Source organism: Polypterus senegalus, chromosome 4 (assembly GCF_016835505.1).
Source record: "Polypterus senegalus isolate Bchr_013 chromosome 4, ASM1683550v1, whole genome shotgun sequence".
NCBI classification, from domain to species: domain Eukaryota; kingdom Metazoa; phylum Chordata; class Cladistia; order Polypteriformes; family Polypteridae; genus Polypterus; species Polypterus senegalus.
Window position 1 is genome coordinate 215942199 of NC_053157.1, and position 23357 is coordinate 215965555.

Below are 23357 nucleotides of genomic sequence, written 5' to 3' on the forward strand. Positions count from 1 at the left end.
GATATAGCAAATCTTCCAGAGGTAGTGCCCATTGAGTCTCTTCAGATTTTTCAGGTCATAACAGCAGGGAATCCAGGTTTCTATGTAGAGGAGAACAGTAATTCAAATCAGTAACCAATAATTAGTTTGGCTTCTTTATTCAGGGCAGACTAAGACTAAGCAGAGTTTATTTTAGTAGGTGATGGCACGCCCGATGCTATCCTGAATGTCCTATTTAAGGCTGCCTTTTGGGACAGCTGGCTACCAATGTGTAAAACTGGTCAGCAAGCGTAGAACATTTCAGAAGATACAGTGATTGCCTGGGATTCGAACATAAGAACACTCTAGACGAGAACAGGCCATTCAGCCCAACAAAGCTCGCCAGTCCTATTCACTTATTTCTTCCAAAAAAACATCAAGTCGAGTTTTGAAAGTCCCTAAAGTCTTACTATCTAAAGCAAATTTGAAAATGTTATAGTGGATTCAGAAAATGTTTTTCCACTTTTTCTATGTTGCAGCCTTGTGCTAAAATCATTTAAATTAATTGTCTTCCTCATCAAGCAACGCTTAATACCCCAGAAAGACAAAGCGAAAACAGGATTTAAAATTTTTTTGCAAATGTCAGAGGGATGTTCAAAAAGGTTCCACACTTTTTTAACTCTATCTATTAATTTCAAAAACAAATTACATCACTTTCCTACTTAGTCACCTTTGTTTACAATGCAATTTTCCCAGCATCATACCAACTTTTTAATGCCCAATTACTACTCCTTCTGCCTTCACCAACTTTTTGAACGTCCCTCGTATTACAAATAATCAGTTAAAATATCCCATTGACACAAGTATCCAGACCCTTTGCTCATTAATTAGTTAAAGCTCCTTTGGCAGTAATTCCAGCCTGAAGTCTTCTTGGGTCTGACTCGACAAGCTTCACACACCTGGATTTGTGGATTTTCTGCCATTCTTCTCTGCAGATCTTCTCAAGCTCTATCATGTTGGTTGGAGATCACTAATGGACAGCTATTTTCAGGTTTCTCTAGAGATGCTTGACTGGTTTCAAGTCTGAGTGCTGGCTGGGCAATTCAATGACATTCCCTAAGATTTCCCTAAACCACTCCTGTGCTGTCTTTGCTTTGAACTTAGGATCGTTGTCTTGATGGAAGGTAAGCCTTAGGACCGATCAGAAGTAAAGAGCATCGTGGATCAAGTTTTCATTACGGAAACCTCAGTACTTTGATTTATTCAGCTTTCCCTCTACTCTGTTGAGTCTCTCAGTACCTGCAGATGATAAATAATCCCACAGTATGATGCTGCCACCCCCATGCTTCACCATTTGGATGGTATTCCACAGGTGATGAGTGGCACCTTGTTTCCTCCAGAAATGGCGCTAATCTTGGTTTCATCAGACCAGAGAACCTTGTTCCTCACAGTCTGAGTGGTCTTTAGGTGCCATTTTGCAAATGCCAAGTGGGCTTTCATGTGTCTTTTAGTTAAGACAGGCTTCTATCTGGCCACTCTGTCATAAAGCCCATATCAGTGTAGTGATGCAGCAAATGTTATCCTTCTGTAAGTTTCTCCAATCTCCACACAGATTCTCTGGGGCTCAGCTAGAATAACCATTGTGTTCTTGGTCATCTCTCTTACCATTGCCCTTCTACCACAATTGCCCAGCTTGGACCTCCTGTTGTTCCTCCAGTTTCTTTCTTTTACGTTCTGTTTTTTAGGTTTTATATATCACAGTGAATACTATGTGAGGCTGATGGTCACCATATAGCAAAGATAACATAACAGAATTAGAGATACCCATGATGACATGATTACAGAGCACTTTATGCCGCTAGACTTCCTATTTTGTCACTGCTGGATAAGATCTATGATAAAGATGGAAGGACAACGGTCTTATCAACCAAACCACACACAGATTTAGATAAGATGACAAACACATTTAAAGTTATGAAAGTTGATGGTCCATCTTAAGTACATCTCCTCTTTAACATAAGCTTTCCAATTGATACAAATCACAGTTTTGAGGATGCTAGCCTTGGATGTCTTCTTATTATTTAAAAGATTTAAGTTTAACACTATTTATATGAGTCTTTTCATGTTTGAGAACCATAAATTTGTAAGATGATTCAGGACCCCTGCCATATTGTCTGGCTTCATTGCCACTCCCATGATCATGATGTCATCACCCTCTTTCCACACAAGATAGCAATGAAGAAAAGCTGGAGGCCTAGTTTTGGAATTTTTCTTGTTTAAAACATTCCTCATAAATTAATTTAATTTTTTTTACTATGAGCTCCGTATGTTAGGCTTTGTTTGTTGACCACAAGTTTGATTTACATATTAATGTGCTTTGGCAAATGATCTCTCGGTTTACTTCTCAGTTTTCTGACCTGGGCCTGTTTACTGACTCTTGCTTATTTTTTGTTCATTTATTGATTTTCATCATCTAGTAAGTCATATCACCAGTGATGACCCAATGGCCTGACCACAAGTGGTTAGGAGTAAATTTAAAATATATTTATAAAAGTGTGGAAAACTATAAACAAGCAGAATCAATCTACTGACTAACAGCTGCATCTTAAAAACCTTTTCATCTTAACATCATTAGAGTGACGTTAGGATAGGATTGACTTTATTAGGCTGAATGGGCTTTTCTTTTTAAAATTTAAGATGACAATACTGTATATAGAGGCAGCTGTTCCCCCCTCATTACCACCAATGGGTGGTCTAATGAATAACAATGAAGAAAGGTTTATTAATTGCATTTACAGGATTACAATAATATTCCTTTTTTGGATTTATAAGGCCAAGATTTTTTTTTGTGATTTCAGATAGCTTGTTTTAGACTTGTTACTATATCTGTCAGACTTCAGCCTGGATTTTCAGAAAGGTTCATATCTCCGAGTGTTAATTTATTTAAGTTGGCAGCTGACATAAAGTGTAAGTCAGTGGCCATGTTATTTAATGTGCCATGTCCTACCTGGTCTCTGTTGTCGGCAAAGAAGGGAATTGAGATCATTTGTTTTCTGTAGGCCGCTAACAGCTTGCAGGAAGATCCATAGGTCATCCACACATTTAGGCTAATTGCTGCAAAAGAAGTGTGAGGGAAAATAATTTAGCTGCAGGCTACCAGAAAATTGGAGCACTTTATAAAATTCACCTAGACACAAAACAAGAAGCTGCAGCATTCAAATATTTTAAATGTGATGTCAAGAACAGAAGCTTCATTTCACATTCAAATGGGAAAATGAAGCGAAGAAAAAATCTTAAAGCATTGAGAATATTTAAAACCAGCTGGAGTCACATACCTATGTACCACAATTCAAATGTCAAGTTCAATTTCTAAATATTTTTTTTATCACAGTGAGAAATGTTCCTTGAGGACTGAATCTAAATTGTCTCATACAGTATAAGCAATAGCATTAATATGCATTTAGTATGTGGATTTCATCCGGATTACATTTACAGCCGGCAATGAAATACAACTCTATTATCTGCCTCATGTCCAGATAGAGATGTGCTGCTACCTACAATGCACGAAATTCAAATCAACACATGTAGTAGTAAGAGCAGCAGTACTATAGGTAGTAGTATTAGTAGTAGAGCCGTGAGTAGAGAGTACAGTGAAAATCTTAGTTGTATGTATGACCAACATGTAAAATACTGTGATTCTTTGGTACCACAAGATAGATAGATAGATAGATTCCTATGGATATGTCAAATTTTCTAGAGGCACACTCTTTTCCTATAGCTTGGAGATGCTACTTTTATCTTTATCTCAGCTACAACATATCATTTTTACAGTAGACATTGGAGGATGCTTAGGAAAGCTGACCAGGCTTATTTTGGCAAGGACTGAAACTTGCATTAGAATCGTGTTGATAAGAAATTATATTGGAAGCCCAGTTATTCATCCATCCATTATCCAACCCGCTATATCCTAACTACAGGGTTACGGGGGTCTGCTGGAGCCAATCCCAGCCAACACAGGGTGCAAAGCAGGAAACAAACCCAGGGCAGGGCGCCAGCCCACCGCACACACCATAGACCATTTAGAATAGCCATTGCACCTAACCTGCATGTCTTTGGACTGTGGGAGGAAACCCTAGTTATTCAAAGTAAATACAAATTTCTAAAACTTTCAATATTGTTCTAGGCATTAAATGTTGTTTAATTTAGGGATGTCTTAGTAAATAATAAATATTGCCTCTTAAGGGTGTGATTGACAAAAACGTGTCAGCTTTCTGGTGTCATCTGCATTAGATAGATAGATAGATAGATAGATAGATAGATAGATAGATAGATAGATAGATAGATAGATAGATAGATAGAGTAGCAAAGGCGATATATAGGCATTGACCTGAGACAGACTGACAATGGATGCACATGTAAAATAAACAAAAAGAACTTTATTTTTCTTCAGTCATCTTCCCCATGTCCCACAGGCCCAACAGAGTCCCAAAACAGCATACAAAGCAAGTCATCCCAAACCACACTCTTCTTCTTCTTCTTCTTCTTCCTCCTTCCAACCTCCACCATCACCACTACTACTACTACTACTACTACTACTACTCTCCTCCTCCTCCCAACTCTGGCGCCTCGAGTAGTGGCTGCAGGCTCCTTTTATAGCACCCCCGGAAATGCTCCAGGTGCCCGTTGACCTATTCAGGCTGCACTTCCGGGTGTGGCTGCAGTCCAGCCCACAAGCTCTTGTTAAGCCATACAGCTCCCCCTGGCGGTGGCCATGGAGCCCAACAGGAATGAGCTCCAGTGTTCCATCATTGTGGCTCTGATGCAACCCAGGGGAGCTGCCACCAAATTTCCAGGGGATGTAGTGTGCATCCCATAGCTGCTCCCCTAGATCCAGTATCAAAGGGGCATCCCGGCCATCCACCACAATATATTGAGTTTATGTGGCTGTTGTGTACAGTTAGAAGGAGCATTTGCAGTTTTTACTTATGTTAAGCGTGGTCACGATCCATTTCTGACCACTTTGGAATGTGATCTTAGTGATCTGATTACAACCTTCTTATGTTTAAGCCAGGGTTTCTTCCCTAGCCTTATGTTCAAATTTCTTTTCTGTCTTCGTTTTTCATTTTTTTTAATTATTGCTATTGTTTCTGTAAAAATTGTCATTCATTTTTATTATTTGTGTAACTATGCATTACCTGTCTGCCCTCTTGGAAGATCTAATTAGACCAGCAAGAGTGGTATCAGAAGGGGAACTCAATTTGATCTGTCATAACGGAACAGAAGTTGACATTGAATGACAAAACGACATTGAAGAGATACAAACAGAAAACCGACCAAGACGTTGTGCTCAGAACAGGTTATGAAAGATTAGCGAAGGTTCATCGTGCCATTGCTGTTAGTGATTAGTGGAATAGGCAAGTTTTGATTAGAATTTCACAAAACTCACCCTAAAATTAATTTCACTGGCAATTCTTCAATTGTGAAATTGTAAAACTCACTAGAGATGAGGTTTTAAAAGTTTTTCTTTTTTGTTTTTGATGGAAAACAAGGAATTACCGGGTTGTCTCCACAGTAAAACTCATAACAAACAAAGTCGCTGCCGCAAACCCATCCAAACACCTTCATTTTACCAAGCGGAGGAATTGCACACTCCTTTTTTATTTAAATACTATATGACAGGAAGACAAATGTGGAATTAATTCATGAAAAATCAACCTGACAGAAACTAAACACCTTTCTTCTTGTGTGAATGGCATGAATTTCACTGGAAGAGGAAGGCAATTTATTTTGTAAAGTGAAACACAGACTTTCACTCTGAATTGAGCTTTACACAAATTGTTTCACTCATCACTAATAACGACATAATGAGACTTGCTGACCAGTTTTATGGACTAAAACCTGTGAAATGCCAAGAGCTTGCGTTTGAAATTAGCAAACAGGAATGGCAGCTTTATTCCAAAAAATGGATCTGAAAAATAACAAAACAAAAAGGTTAGATCTTTTTTAAACATATAAATAGATGACATAATTACAGACCAAAGCATCCTTACATGCAAAATCTTACTTAGAGATTTAACTTGCTTTGTCCACACTAGGCTGTGACTGGTTTATCACACACACACACACACACACACACACACACACACACACACACACAGGCACACACAGGCACACACAGACACACACAAACACACACATACAGACACACAGAAACGCGCACAGACACACAGCTTTATCTTGATGCCCAGACACAAGTATAAGATCTGTTACATTATTAAAATAAATCAAATATATTGATTCAGAAAATGGTGTAAATTTATTTAGTTCTTTATTTAGGAATTTAACTGTGGCACTATTTGCCCAGACAGGACTCAACTTCCCCCATTCCCATGCTCAAGTTATCCTTATACTGACACAAACCGTGCCATTGGGTCAACTTTAACGTTTGAAGGGTTATATATGAGTATACTTCTAAATAAAATAGTATTAAATAAATCAGATGGTTTAATTTCAATAGATGTATAACAACCTGAAATTTAAATAGCAGCTGTTGTTTGAAATGCTGTAAGTTTGCCTTTGAGGCATGAAATGTTTAAAGGTGTCTCATTAATCCCATTTTCCCTTAATAGAATTATTTAAAACTGTGAGTGATACATGAAAAATGAAATGAAAGCCAAAGAATAAGCCAGCTGACAGTAAGCTGTTGCTAGTTATCCATTGTGGAAAGGACTTCAGAAAATTAAAACATTAAAGGTGTTGTGGTGGCACGGTGGCGCAGTGGGGAGCACTGCTGCCTCGCAGTTAGGAGACCTGGGTTTGCTTCCCGGGTCCTGTGTAGAGTTAACATGTTCTCTCCGTGACTTCATGGGTTTCCTCCTGGGGCTCCGGTTTCCTCCCACAGACCAAAGACATGCAGGTTAGGTGCATTGGCGATCCGAAATTGTGCTTGGTGTGTGGGTGCCCTGCGCAGGTTTGTTCCTGCCTTACGCCCAGTGCTGGCTGTGATTGGCTCCAGCAGACCCCCATGACCCTGTGTTAGGATATAGCGGGCTGGATAATGACTGACTGACTAAATTCAAATGTTAATGTAAATGGCAATGAAGTGGACAGAAATGTAACAAAGTACTATATATTTTTTGCTTACAAATTTTTAAAAAGTATCATTGATAGTACAATTTGTCAAGTAAACATTACAAGTAGTGGAGTAAATGTAGTGTGTTGCTACCCCACGCTAATGTCTTGGCCGCTCTATCATGCCCCTTGACCCTTCTGAACGAAGTACAATACTCCTCTCGCAGTCACAACAAGCTGATCTCAAGTGAAGCCATATTTTACACTACCCTTGAAGTTTTACCAACTCTGTCAAATCAAACATGGCATTGTTAAAGTAAAAACAGAAAACAAAACAAGTGGGGCTCTAACAAGCAGATGACTCCACAACACTTCTGATTTAGACTCTTCTGAAATTTGCTGATTGATCTCATACTAAATGGAGAGCCTCTTATACAGAACATTGACCGGCCAGGCAGATCTATCACTGTTGAGCTCCTTGTTCTGGTCCTATGCCACCTCAGATGTAATATTATCAGTAGAGTGACCATCTGCACCTTCTCTTTTACAGTATCTGAGATGGTATCACTAGAGTATTCAGAAGTATCTGAGAAACTTGAGCTGGAGCGTAGTCTACGTCAAGAAGCTGAGGTCTTCGCTCATAAGGTGAGTGCTAAAATGAAACCATCCAACTCAGATATCCTCTTGAGAAATACTGATTAGTGGACGCTAAATGAAAGTTTAACATATCACTTGTTTTTTTTGAATTTTTAACAAAGGGCCTTGTTGGCTGAGATTGTAAGGAATGTAGCGGTCTCATGGATGCACTGGGGTCTCTGTCATGTCATCAGAGGCCATCCTCAAGCATATAGAACCAGCTGGGATGAATTCATTTGCAAATGACATTTTGTAAGCTACAGAATAGGACCTTAGCTAATAGCTAGGAGGGTGAGGCAAACATGCAATGTAATTAGATTCCCAAACTAATAATTTTTGGACAATCACTCATTACACTCAAACATCTTACATTGATGGAACTTAGCACTCTGGCTAGAATGCTGAAAATTAAAGTAAGAGAGGATTTTGTTAATGAAATGGATCCCATCAATCATATCACTGAATAACTATCTGAGAACAAACACAACATTATGACAATGCTGTCTTATTTACTTACACTTCAATTCCACAGAGGTAGAAACATCTCATAGTTAGAGGATGAGGTGGACAGAAAGAGAAACAGAAGCATTTCCACACACTTTCCGAGTGTGATCATCCTGAACTGCTCCCTTTCCACTGAATTCTCCTCCTTTGATATCCAGACACCCTCAGCAAACCTCAACTGCTGGGCTACCTTCCCCCTCCTCCAAACTATCCTGATAATTCTCCACAGTGGTAGTATGAGCCTGAGACACCTCTTCTAGATGATGTATGGTGCTCCACTAGGACCTGGCGCTGAGCTTGTTCTAGCATCTTTAACAACATCCTTTAAGGCTGGTTCCTTATTAATGAATTCGTGGACAGGTTGAGGTGGGGATATTAGCTCTCTGTAGTGACCCAGCTCCTTTTCTCTCTTACTGTCGCTGAGCTTGTCCACCTCCACTTTAGAGCATGATAGGTGGCGTCTTCGTTTCTGCCCAAGCAAATTTTTAATAACCCCAAAAGGGTTTACTATAAAGGCAGTGCACTTTTGAACCCACTACCTCACCTTGTGCCACTAAGCTCCCCTGATGGTAATGAGCTTTTTCTTCACAGTCTTTCTGAAGTCTACTAATGCTGCCTTATCCTCCTCCTCCTCCCTTACCTCCTAATACTGCTGCTTAAGTGATCTCAGCTCTTGTGTCAACTGGGTGATTCTTGCCTCCCACCAGTTAGGCCCACCTTAATTCTTGGGTGGCTGCTGTTCTGCCAATCCAAACATCTCGCAGGCTATGCTGACAATAATAAAAACACTCACAACTGGGCAGTTTACAAATGCCAACAACATGGTCAGTGTATCACAACTAAGGTTCTCCATTGAAGCACCAAAGAAAGTGTTTGTCTGTCAGCACATATATGGGGCATTCAGAGACACCAGTTACCAATTGTTCCATAAATGGCATGGTCTATTTCTTTCATGGATGTTCAGTTGCAAAATGTTTAGTTGTATTGTTCAGTTCCACAAGACATAGCTGCATGTGTTGCTAAACGTTACATAAATGAAGCCCAATTTAGTCCCATAAATCAGTTCTTTGCCCTGTTCTTAGTAATATACAGTATAATCCATTCATCCGTTATCAACCCACTATATCCTAACACAGGGTCACAGGGGTCTGCTGGAGTCAATCCCAGCAGACACAGGGTGCAAGGCAGGAACAAATCCCTGGGCAGGGTGCCAGCCCACCACAGGGCACACACACATACACACACACACATACCAAGCACACACTAGTGACAACCAGGTCTTCGTACTGCGAGGCAGCAGTGCTACCACTGCGCCACCGTGCTGCTGAGTAATACAGTATATAAAGTTTTCTAAAATGACTGTTATTTAATAATTGGTGTTATAAGTAAACTGTACTGGGTTCAAGTGATTTACTGCTCTGGAGAGCTGTGTTCTGTTTATGGATTTGGATCATATTCTCCAGATCCATGTTGGTCTTCTCTAGGACACAGGCCTGCACTAAACGAGTCTGGGCTGTGATGCACTGGCATTCTGGACGGGTTTTGTGTCCACTATTGATCTGCCGCAGCCAAAATAAGCTATAATAGAAAATAGTGGATTTTCACATTTGAAGGATGAACATATATAAAAATGTTTATTTCTGCATAAATACAGAACAGACAAATATGAAAGAAGAGTGAGTTTATTTAAAAACTAACTTGTATCACTATTATTTATTAGAATTCACAATAGTCAAAAGCTATAAATATTTCTGTGAATATCTGTCTCCTAATAGAGAGCAATATGGATGTTTAATGAAGATTAGGCTGCAGATAGCACAAAGACTTTTTCAGACCCAAGCGCAACAACTATGTATGAAAAGGCTTATAATTACTTCAATTTAGACTTTGTGGAGATGCCTGCCGTATTGGTGGGCTTCCATATTGCCTGAATGCACAAGGGCAAGCTGTGGTCTCCTTTACTGAGGCCTCCCTGCCTTTTCTGCAGTCCGTGAGGCTATTCACAGAGACTGGGAATTAATTAACAATATTGTGCTAATATAACAGGCCGAAAAGGTGTTAGTAAAGAAACTGCTGTTAAATAAACTTCTGTTTTGACAGCTGATGTGTAAAGAATTGCATTTACCCATTAAACACATAAACAAAGCCCCATTGAGAGCTGGCTGGGACCTACTCTTTAATTAAGGCGCAAAACAACAGTTTTTCTTCAGGCCGTCACCCCATCGTGACAGCAGAGGCACTCCAGTGCTTTGGAACACTCCATTAACACTCTCTGCGGAGCTCCCCGCTTTGTCTGGCCTGACAGAACCCTTTGTCTGCGGTACAGTGCCGACGGCACAACAGGATTCACCCAGCCGACCAGGTTTGTGCAGAGGGGTACTCCTGCAGGTCAAGCGGGTTAAAAGGACTTCGGGTGAGACTCCGTTTAAAAAAAAGGAGGAGTTTTATTTGGTTTTAAAGTACCATTACCACCTGGAGTTTAGCCCCAATCAGAAAGCCTCAGGATCCTTGTTTATTTCTTGATTAATAGCACATTAGTGTCAAATTTGAAGACTACCTAATTAAGTTATAATCCATTTTTGGGGGTAGAAAGACTGTAAACTTCAAACCTGTGCAATAATTTATCTTCAAAAGGATCATCAGTAAGTCTTTATTTTATATATTGCCTTTCAGCATAGAAGGTAATCACAAATATTACCTAATGAGAAGTAGTCCCATCCAGGGCCGGTCTGCACTTTGCACTTTGTGCTCCAGTAGTAGGTTCATGCTTTCCATGACCTTAAACTGATTTAAGTAAGTCCTGTATATAATAAAAGGAACTAATCATTATGTTAGGTACACAATCAAAAATTAAAAAAGAAAAGAAAACATGGAAATGAATAAAGGAAACATTGTGATGTAGCAGCCTCACAGCACAGACTCCATCATAAAGAAACACGAGAACAAATGAGGGGAGACCATTCAGTTCATCAAGTCATGATTGGTATGATGTGATTCTTTTTGAGTCTTCTGTGTTCTCCCCTTGTATGAATCAGTTTCCTTCTGGCACTTCAGTTTACTTTCATAGTCCAAAGATGTGCTATGAGGTGACTCAAAACCTGACCTGTTTCAGCAGGACCATTACAGGTTGTTGGTGTTACACATACATCTGAGTTAGCCCATGTAGATGACACCATGCGAGTTTCTTTTCTTTTGCTATGAATAACTTGGCATCTTAAGAAATCACCAAATCTACTTACAATCAGCAATCTAATGGTGACGTGACGGACCATCTCTCAATAATACTTTCAGGGAAAAGGCTTCAAAAAAACCAAAGCAGGGGAATAGCTGGACCATTACATTAATAAAAAGAAATAACTGAGGTCCATGATGGTATACCATCCATACCAGAACATCTTTTGCTTTAATCCACATGTCCAGTGAAACACACCATACTGGACACTTAGGAAGACATCACTCATGGACGTCCTGCACTTCAGTTTCATGCATGTGCTATACAACTATGCCAGCCAATTTATTGATATTTACCTTTGATATTTTTGTGTTTTTTCTCAGCATCACAGTCTCTCCCCTGGAAAATTCACTGAGGTTAATGAATCCATTTTGAAGTATTAGGAGATAAGTGGAGAAAATTTTAAGGAATAATTTGAATATTTGGCTAAGCCAGTCATGTCAGAATCTACCCTGCAAAAGCCTTTGTTATATTTAATTTCTGCCTTCAAATGAAACCTAAAACCTCTCCTTAATAGAGATGGTGGACCAGAACGGCAAAGTTTGTGATTTGTACGGTAGGTTAATCAACAGTTGTGCCCTTATCTGTACATCTTCAACCCTCTAAATCATGAAATGCTTCAGTGTCAAGGTTGTCATGAGATTTAAAAATTTTCACAAGTAAGCGGGAAATTTAATAATACTAAAACATATTCATTTCAAACCATTTTACGTTGACTGAGACTTTGGACAATTTCATGTTTAAATTTTTGTTGGTGTTGGTTTGGAGTTACTCATTTGTTGCAAGGACCTAAATGTGTGCAACAGCATGAAGTCAAAATGCTAGTTACAATGGAGCTAGTAGAGAAAGACAACCAGATTGGGCAGCAGATCCATGGCAAATGTGACTTTGAACCTGAAATATGTAACTAGTAGAGGTAGCCGTTGCTCCTCCTATATGCTGAATGCATTGTTTTTTTTGTTTTCTTAACAGCTTTTGAGGAAACTGAGATACAAATATAAAGTATGGATGTTCTAGGAATTAGAAAAAACAGTCATTCAGAAGGTAGAAAACTGTTAATTACAAGAACCATTCACTTAAACCAAAACGTTGTTCCTAGTCTCCAGAGCCTGTCATAATAAAATCAGTCAATCTGTGTTTTTTTTTTTTTTACTAACACAACTCCCAAAACATTAATCAGAAATCATATCCAAAACTCAAATCAAGTTACTTTTAAAAAAAAATTTGTGCATCTATAGTTTAGCACTATTATGGTTCATACCTTCATTGATCAAAAGTACAGACGAGCTTATATGCTCTGCCATCATTTCTATCAGCTTGTGCTGACGCATTTCTGACAATGCTGATACTTTTTGGTTAGCAAAGACTGCCATTGCCCTCAACAATATAGCAGAATTATAAAAATGACAATAAAAATTTATTGTAACAGTAAAAATTCAAAAATGTACTAAAATGACAACAAGAAAAACAACAGTAAACAAAAAGAGAAAAGTTAGAGTATTCCCTACTGAGACCCTAAATGAAGTGTGTGGACTGTGATGACCAATACTTTACAGCAGCAACACCTTTTAACCCGGTTCCAGTTTAACAAAAGTTTAAAGACATTACTTTGGATGAATGTTCTACTCCTGTGGTGTGTTCTCTTACCAGACTCTTTAAGTTATTAAGGTGTAGTTCCTTTGAGTTTCTGCAGTACCTGGAGTGACTTTCTTATTGTTATATTGGTCCCTATCGTACATGTGTTTTTGTAGTGTTTGGTTTTTTTCCTTTACATGGAGATTTAGTTAGTTTTTCCCATAGTTCTAATTTTGCAAGGTTTTAAATGAGGATGCTGTCTTTATTTATATTATTTATGCCATGTCATTTGGTTGCACATTGTCATATTCCCATTCTTATTATGTGGGATTCAAATCTGTGATGTCATCTGTGATTTGAGTGTAAAATGGCAATGCATGGCATGCTCTGTATCCCTCAGTGGGTAGTCCTTATGACAAGCCTTTTACTGTTAATTGGCTTATTTACCAAGTAGGCCCAACCATTAGGTTTCTCTGGCCTTGACTTCTGTGTTTCTCTCACATACTTTGTATTTGTTCTTGTGCCTTTAGTTTTGTTCACCTCAACTTATTGACTTCTTGGTTATGGCCGCTGGCTTGTTCCTGACTTATTCTCTCAGCCTTTTGATCTTCTGCTTTCTCCATCTTGCTCACAATAATCCTTAATAATCCTTTACAATTATCCATCCATCCATTTTCTAACCCACTGAATCCGAATACAGGGTCACGGGGGTCTGCTGGAGCCAATCCCAGCCAACACAGGAACCAATCCTGGCTGCATGTCTTTGGATTGTGGGAGGAAACCCACGCAGACACGGGGAGAACATGCAAACTCCACGCAGGGAGGACCCGGGAAGCGAACCCGGGTCTCCGAACTGCGAGGCAGCAGCGCTACCACTGCGCCACCGCGCCGCCTCCTTTACAATTATGCGCTAGTGAATTCCAAAACAAGTCAGTGAGTTCAGATTACAAAAATATATTTTAAAATTTTATTGATAGAACTTAAAGCTTTATTAGTAGAACATGACGTTATGTATCAGTATGACTGTATGTTTATTTTATGTTAATTTTTGAGTTATACTTTTCATGTATTTTTGTTATTTTTGTTGGTTTCAATTGTAATCTAGTTATTATGTACTGTCTTATTAAATGTGCTTATTTTTCTTGTATATTTTGGGTAGAGCCCTGGGAGGCGGGGCCACTTCACATCATGACTCCTGAGCCCCCCAGCTATATAAGTGGAAGTCTGTGACTATTGCTAATTTCATTGGATTTGATGTTTTTTGTTACTTTCTTGCTCTGTTTTAAAGATTCTGAATTCTGGATTGTGTTATTGGATTTATTTGCTACTGATTACCGTTTTAGGCAACCCCTTTTGGTCCATTTTTGCTTGTTAGAGCGTGTCCCTGCATTTTTCTATTTTTGACAAATAAATAGATTTCTCTATTATAATAAAATAATCCTGCGATGAGAGGAGACTTTTTGGAAGATTTTTTAAGTCCTGCGAGTCGAGACTTTGGCCATGAGATGTTTTTCAAGTCACGCCCTCCTCTAGAAAAACATGCACACAGTACTCTCACCTCTCATTCGTGTGAATGCTTTTGACAGACGCAGTTCTTGCTTTCTTAGCTCTTATAAATTTTTACGTTTTCCTCACTTTAAGTTCCCAATTAAAGAAGACGTATTATGCCCAAATAGTGTTGAAGAAATTCATCACAAAGAGTTATCAACAGTAAAAATGAGTACCAAGCACAGAGAAACAAGGAAGTCAAACGAATTAATGTCAAAAATAACAATTGATTACATGGCAAATTTGTTAAATGCGTATCAATAGACTATGCTGAAACAGTTGGTAGTGATCGTGCCGAAGATGAAAACATCAACTTACAATATTCTGAAGAATATCTACAAGCATTAACACCATCCAGTCTTCCTCCACATGAATTACTGTAGAAAGAAGGCTGTATCCTAGAAAGGTAATGTAGTACATCTCCAGGGGATAACATTAGACAACAAAGGAGATCTTGGTATGCCATTCGTATTAAAAGGTTAACAGTTTCCCATTAGAATAGCTTTTGCTAAGACAATTTACAAATCTCAGAGCCAAACATTTGAAAAAGTCGTTTTATTTAATAGAGTAAAAGAAACAAAATTCAATCACATGTAGTTATACATGGCATTGTCACGATGAAAGTCCAAACACAGAATCACAATTCAATGCGATATTGATGAAAATTTTATTCAAAAAATTGTTTTACAGTAAAACTTGCATGTTAATTTCAAAGCCAAACAGAACAAAATCATATTACGCAACGAATAACTCTAACGCAACTTGAAACATAATTTAAATTCAAATTATTACGTTTTAATACTTTTTAATATGGTTAATTACTCAGTGTGATGTAAAATAGTTAGTAAATTGTACATCTGCATCCCCATATGCGAGCGGCAGAACTGCAAAGGGCCTAGCGTACTGTATAGTGCAAGCATGGGGGTTGGAGAGCGAAGCGAGCAGGAGACAAAGCCCCCTGGTAGTTTATAAAGATTCTTTGTTTGCCCCTTTTAATAGAAGCTGATGGTTTATGGCCATCTCTCCCTATGTAGGGCTTTTGTTACATTTCTGAACATTTTGAGTTTTTTTGCGGCCTCCACATTTTTTGGGTTTGCTTCGGTTGAAGACAGAAGGTAGTATGTAGTGCATAGCTGGGTTAAGGCGTACCGCTTCTGGGAAGGATACTAAAGATCCTGGTCTGCCCTTTTTGAAGCTTTTGAAGGTCTTACGTTCATTTTGAAAAAAGAGTTTAGAAATCTCGCAATATATATATATTTATAATACTGTATTGACAATTGGGTAAATAGACAACCTTTTTCTCTTGGAAGATATGTGTGCTGGCCATTCAATATCCTTTGCGTTTCAACAGAGTTCATAATGACTTTGTTTTACCAAAGCAGCCACTTTCTCATTGACAGCTTATTACATCATCCATATGACAATATCAATAAATTCTAACAGTTTACATATTTCCTTTTATTTAGCAGTTAGTAGATTTGTTCTAATAAAATATTTCCTTATATTCAAATACTTTATTATTCTTAATCTGGAAACCATAAAAACTAATTAAACTTGTTTTTTTCTTAATAAATTACACAAGTTTGTCATTTTCTTATTGTGGCTCTAGTGATGGCGGAGAACACTGGACCCTCAGAAGACCCTAAGTATGATTCTCTAAAGGTCTTTTCACAAAGAATTATGGTAGTGAGGACCAAACATTTCAGCTAACAAGGATTGGATTGGACTGATGATGTATGTGACCAGGCACATGCTGTCAGGGGACACATTCAGTTTGGTACTTTGTAGCTTTGGCATTTGGACCATGCTTTGCTCCTGCACAATGTATTGTTTTGATGTAATTTGAATTGGTGGCCATATACTGTCATACTACACAAGCCATGCTGGTTTGTGGAGCCACAAGCACACACCTCACTTATGCATCTGTAGGTGTATTGATTGCCCTTTAACTCTCTACTCACTCCAAGCAGCACGTCAACATAAATTATAAGATTATTTTGATGAAAGTAGTCATGGGCATTATAAAAGATCCATCGCCTACACTTTGATTTCCTTCATTTGGTGAGACTGCTCCTGGTTCTACATGCCTGTGAGTTTGTACCTCAACTTTAGCTTTTTATAGCGAGCCCTTTCTTGAATGCCATGCATTTTAAAGGGGCAAAGGACACAGCAGTGTTTGAAGGAATGAATGTGGCTGTCATTAATAGTGAAACTTACTGGGTGAATCTTATGACCGCTTGACGTGAAGCTGTGATCAAAAGTACAATGTAAGTAAGCAGAATCTGTAAAGAAATCTGTAAGAAAGAACACACATGTAAAACAAAATCAGGGAGTTCAGAATCCAGTGCTGTAGTCATATTCAAATAGAAGGCTGATAACAGAAACAACAAAAATAGAAAACATGAGGGTGAAAATGATTGGAACTCAGGAGTACTGAGTCAACAAGAAGAGCAAAGTGACCATTGAAACAGAGGCTCTCCTTAAATACTTTGACTGACTGTGTATTAATTAAGCAAATAATTATAAGGGCAGTGGCTGAAGGTGCGCTGCCTTAGAGTATACTGTACATACTGAAGGAGGAGAAGAAATAAACAAGGCATGGATTGTGGTGCATTTAGTTCATCAGCAGTACTAAAGGATAGTACTTTAAAAGCTTCATGGAGATCTACAAACTGTAAAACATGTGCGCCCAAAGCCCAACCCTAAATAAACATTTTGCAGTTTTTGCTTACAAAACGCCCCAGTTTCTAGCTTACAGGGGATTTTGCATGTTTTCTGTATTGAGGAAGAGAAAATAGTTAAAGGCAAATTCATTGTTTAAATTAGCAAAAGACTATTGTTTGGAAGACTTTTTCGCTGGCTAGTGTCTTCTGAAACTTCTTTGTTTGACCTTGGCTGAAATATTCAAAATGGTTCCTAAGCACATCAACAATAGACAGTCAAAAAAAAGAAGAAGTCAGCAGGAAATCACACTTCTCAGAAGGCACACTGTGACCAAGCTAGCCAGCCCGTAGTCACAATTCTACCAAGAACTTTTATTTTCCTGCAGCAATTGAATGAAATGTTTCAGCTAATGATTTCCTTAGTGTCGCTGAAACAGTGAGTGAATCTGGAAAAAAAAAAAATAAAAGAAAGCTTATTCACAGGACCTGGAGGTCATCCGGCTTACTCATGGGACATGATTTTCACACCACTGTGACAGAATAGTAAAAAGCCTTTTTATGGCAACAAATATTCCATGTTTGATTTTCTTTTTATTTGTCTTCAGGTGCAAAGTAGCCTGTGACATTTAACAAAGATGGAGAAGCCCACATTCCATTAACCGATGAAGGCGAGAGACACAATTTGCTTCAGTTTAATAGGACATCTTATGTTCTATCTATAAAATCTAAATATGCTGTGAAAATCATTAGTGACACATGCACACACACAATAGAACAAAATGAAGAGGACGTAAAGCAAAATGAAAAGCACACAAAAACGGTGAAAGGAAGAAAAGAAAAATACAGTTCAGACAATCCCAACTGTGACCAATGTGTTTAGCTTGTAAAGGGTATGTAAGTAACCAAGGGTAAGGCAAAAGATAAAATGATACAGAGACGGAAACCTTACTGGAAAAACCATGGAGATACAAACTGGCCTACTGGAGTTGAGATTACAGATAGATAGATAGATAGATAGAAGTATAAAGCACTATATGATAGATAGATAGATAGATAGATAGATAGATAGATAGATAGATAGATAGATAGATAGATAGATAGATAGATAGATAGATAGATAGATAGATAGATAGATAGATAGATAGATAGAGTGGTGTGAAAAACTATTTGCCCCCTTCCTGATTTCTTATTCTTTTGCATGTTTGTCACACAAAATGTTTCTGATCATCAAACACATTTAACCATTAGTCAAATATAACACAAGTAAACACAAAATGCAGTTTTTAAATGATGGTTTTATTATTTAGGGAGAAAAAATCCAAACCTACATGGCCCTGTGTGAAAAAGTAATTGCCCCTTGTTAAAAATAACCTAACTGTGGTGTATCACACCTGAGTTCAATTTCCGTAGCCACCCCCAGGCCTGATTACTGCCACACCTGTTTCAATCAAGAAATCACTTAAATAGGAGCTGCCTGACACAGAGAAGTAGACCAAAAGCACCTCAAAAGCTAGACATCATGCCAAGATCCAAAGAAATTCAGGAACAAATGAGAACAGAAGTAATTGAGATCTATCAGTCTGGTAAAGGTTATAAAGCCATTTCTAAAGCTTTGGGACTCCAGCGAACCACAGTGAGAGCCATTATCCACAAATGGCAAAAACATGGAACAGTGGTGAACCTTCCCAGGAGTGGCCGGCCGACCAAAATTACCCCAAGAGCGCAGAGACGACTCATCCGAGAGGTCACAAAAGACCCCAGGACAACGTCTAAAGAACTGCAGGCCTCACTTGCCTCAATTAAGGTCAGTGTTCACGACTCCACCATAAGACAGAGACTGGGCAAAAACGGCCTGCATGGCAGATATCCAAGGCGCAAACCACTGTTAAGCAAAAAGAACATTAGGGCTTGTCTCAATTTTGCTAAGAAACATCTCCATGATTGCCAAGACTTTTGGGAAAATACCTTGTGGACTGATGAGACAAAAGTTGAACTTTTTGGAAGGCAAATGTCCCGTTACATCTGGCGTAAAAGGAACACAGCATTTCAGAAAAGAACATCATACCAACAGTAAAATATGGTGGTGGTAGTGTGATGGTCTGGGGTTGTTTTGCTGCTTCAGGACCTGGAAGGCTTGCTGTGATAGATGGAACCATGAATTCTACTGTCTACAAAAAAATCCTGAAGGAGAATGTCCAGCCATCTGTTCGTCAACTCAAGCTGAAGCGATCTTGGGTGCTGCAACAGGACAATGACCCAAAACACACCAGCAAATCCACCTCTGAATGGCTGAAGAAAAACAAAATGAAGACTTTGGAGTGGCCTAGTCAAAGTCCTGACCTGAATCCAATTGAGATGCTATGGCATGACCTTAAAAAGGCGGTTCATGCTAGAAAACCCTCAAATAAAGCTGAATTACAACAATTCTGCAAAGATGAGTGGGCCAAAATTCCTCCAGAGCGCTGTAAAAGACTCATTGCAAGTTATCACAAACACTTGATTGCAGTTATTGCTGCTAAGGGTGGCCCAACCAGTTATTAGGTTCAGGGGGCAATTACTTTTTCACACAGGGCCATGTAGGTTTGGATTTTTTTTCTTCCTAAATAATAAAAACCATCATTTAAAAACTGCATTTTGTGTTTACTTGTGTTATATTTGACTAATGGTTAAATGTGTTTGATGATCAGAAACATTTTGTGTGACAAACATGCAAAAGAATAAGAAATCAGGAAGGGGGCAAATAGTTTTTCACACCACTGTAGATAGATAGATAGATAGATAGATAGATAGATAGATAGATAGATAGATAGATAGATAGATAGATAGATAGATAGATAGAAGTATAAAGCACTATATGATAGATAGATAGATAGATAGATAGATAGATAGATAGATAGATAGATAGATAGATAGATAGATAGATAGATAGATAGATGTACTGTACTGGACTGCTGTAAATGAAGTGAACACCAAGCGGTTGTCAAAGACATTTTGCTAGCCTTAAAATCAGAGGACTTGATCATGTCTGTATTTGCAGAGTTAAGTGTCAAGGTAATATTTAACTAGCTCCTAGAGAATAAATAAAAACACAAGACTAGCAGACTTAAGTAAATGAACCAGATCATAATAAAGACAAAAGGAGCACAATAAATAAACAAATAAGCAGGCAAAATGTACGTATAGTGGATGAAGTACTTTAAAGAAAGATGTACAGTATATCTGATATTGAAACATGGAAAAATGTTATTGGAAATGTATCCGATTGCATTGTGGTCTTAGCATTTCTCCAGGGCTGCTTCTATAATGGGAAGAATGGTTTCTTCCTGATCACATTGCTTATTATGAAATCCGAATCCATGAAACTCAAAAACATGCTCAAAAACATGAGGTAGACCTTGAAATTGAAAGTGGGCCCAGCTCTGAAATTAACAGAGGGAGAAGAACTGTGAAAACCCCTTGTCTGAAAAAACAAAACGGTCCTTATAGCAATAATAATAATAAAAGCCAGCAAACCACAAGGATAGTTTAGGAATAGGACCAGGAGATGAAGGCAAAACATTCACCTGAAGACTAGCCAAGGTTGAAACCATAAATACGTTTAAGGAATCAAAATGCTAATGCCCAGTACATAAACTGAAGTTTGTAAATGAATAAATAAATTGGGTTCATATCTACCTGATGATCAAATTAACTGCAAAGCTACAGATAAGTTTAGAGACGTTATCAACAAACTTGGGAGGGAGATGAGAAGCCAACAGAGTTGTGACGAAGATAGCATGTAGCATGACCGAAGTTCAAAATGACAACCTGCGGTAAAAACAAGATGGTGTCACAGATTTTCCAAAACATGATAAATACACAAAATAACTAATCCCAAATCAAAATAAAAATAGAAAATGAAAGTGAAACCAAATTCTATGCTTTTCAAAAACTATGGAACAAATAAATAAATGTCAGGGAAAGAAAATATAATGTTCATAAAAATTCAAAAAGTTGCAAAATAACAACAGTGGCAAAACGTTACCTAAAAAAGGTAATCCAAATGTGAACAAAATCCAAGCCACATAAAATGTGTCATGCCAGGGGCAAAACAAAAATTTCCAGAAGCCAAAAAGAACTTTAAATAAGCACAACCATCCAAGCAACACAAGCAGGAGTTAAAACCTCAGGGCAAGGCAGAGGAATCTCAGGCTCTACACAGGTAGCTGGCCCTCCCATTTAGGCAGAAATAAAACCTCAAAACATTCAACCAATACATTGTAAGGTCTACTAGAGTACTACCACTTACCTTAAATGAAAAAAAAAAACAACTTATTACATTGTAAACAAGGTTTGTTCTGTTTTCTAATATAAAAAAAGAATTAGATGTATTTATCTATATTTATCTTCTGGCACTATAATGTCCGGCACTCTGTGGTTCACACCCGCTTGTGAGCCACATTCTAATAGTAAAAAGACTGTGCAAACATGGTGAAAGTGATGAGCAAAACAAGTAGGTTCTTATTCAAAACAGGTACATTCACATTTCATCTGAATCAGTGCTTGAAGTGCACTGGTGCTCACTGGTACTCCATACTGGCTGCTCTGCCCTTAGGAGTGCTGACAATTAATGTATGTGCACCGGTACTTGGCCCCACTATCAATAACTATTTAGAAATAAATGTCCTTTCTACAGGCTTTCATAGTTTCAGAGGTTTCTGGATTTCAGCTCATTTGTGGACTTAAAAGGTGGACCAATCCCTGTCCCCCTAATCTCTGAAGAAATAGTAATATCGGTTGCATCTAGAACATCATATATATAGGACAAGGACTTCCAAAATTTTAAAGTCAGTTTTTTTAGTGGTGGAAAACTAGGAATATTGATCCCTAAAACCTCCACCATACCTTTTTTTTACTTGTGTTCTTTTCTGCAACTGTGTAATGTCTCACAGCAGTAAAATATATTGTATTTTTTAATGCGACATGCTGCCTGTTTTACACAAGAGGACACACCAGATCACACCATTGTACACATCACTATGTTTTCTTCACAGAAAAACTCACTGTTTTGAGAGCCTAGTACTGCTAAGTCTGCTAAGCAACTGTCCTTATCTGTTCCTTGATCCCTGCAGATGAAGGTTTGTATGCTCAAAGTGGCACTTCGAGTTTCATTTCTGTCTCCAAAACATCCTTAGGATTGCAATTACCGAGACTGTGATCATAATTGGCAAAGTGGGCAATCTCGCACCAGCACAAACACAACACACTTCTGATGGTACAAGAAAATGTCTACACGTGATGTTTGTCCACACAGTCCCTTAGGTCTTTTTTTCACAATTGTGAAACTGCCAGCAAAACAAATGTTAGTGTCAGTTTTGCAAAACTGTCCTTGAATCAAAATCTCCCTGTTTTGATTATAGTTACTATCTTATATATAAATGTCTACGCATGGAAGTGTGTGTGTCTGTCTGTCTGGACCGGAAAGTACGAGGCTTCAGCATGAAGCACAAAGAGCTGGCACGGCAGCCCCAAGTTAATGAATTGGAAGGAGAAGGAAGTACGAGGCTACAGCATGAAGCTGAAAGAAAGCGACTCCATCCCGAAAATGAAACCGCCAACAAAAGACAAACTCTCTTAGCTGCTAATGCACAAGGGGGACGGGCACGTCCACAAAATGAAACTGTTGACTCTGCGTTTCAATTTTGTTTCTGACGATTTCAATAGTTTCTAGGAGCCCAGGCTTTTTACAGCACGGGCAAACACAGTTAGTTGAGTAATAATTTTTTCTTCTGATTTTTTCGACTACAACTATTGGCCATCCATTTTGGTTTGAAGGACAATGTACTGATGCTGAGTTCTGACTCTCACCTGACTCTCGACCTCAAAATTACTATGATTTATAATTCACTTTGGATAGAAATGTCAGCTAAACTGGAAAAATTAAATGTGTCTAGCATGTGACTGTCTTTGCTAAACCTGTGATTTTAGAAGTGAAATACTGTAAGCCAGTGTGCACAGCCAATATTTCTGTGTATTTATTTTTTTTATGGGTGCTGTCAGTTACTGGTTGCTATGATAATGTGTCGTTGCTAGGCACATAAATTACATCCCATGTGACTCACATGACTTCTTGATGACCAGTCAAAATGATCATTTAGGTAGAAAAATCTGTCTCCAAAATTAACAGGCCT

The 23357-nt window shown here is 38.3% G+C and overlaps 1 protein-coding gene across 1 annotated transcript in view; it reads left to right on the plus strand.

The window, feature by feature from the left end:
* Positions 1–23357, plus strand: part of shtn2 (shootin 2) — a 101476-nt gene that overhangs the window by 38239 nt on the left and 39880 nt on the right. The window contains exon 8 of the mRNA XM_039751953.1: positions 7580–7674. Within this exon, the coding sequence (XP_039607887.1) occupies positions 7580–7674 (95 nt within the window). The remainder of the gene's footprint in view (positions 1–7579; positions 7675–23357) is intronic.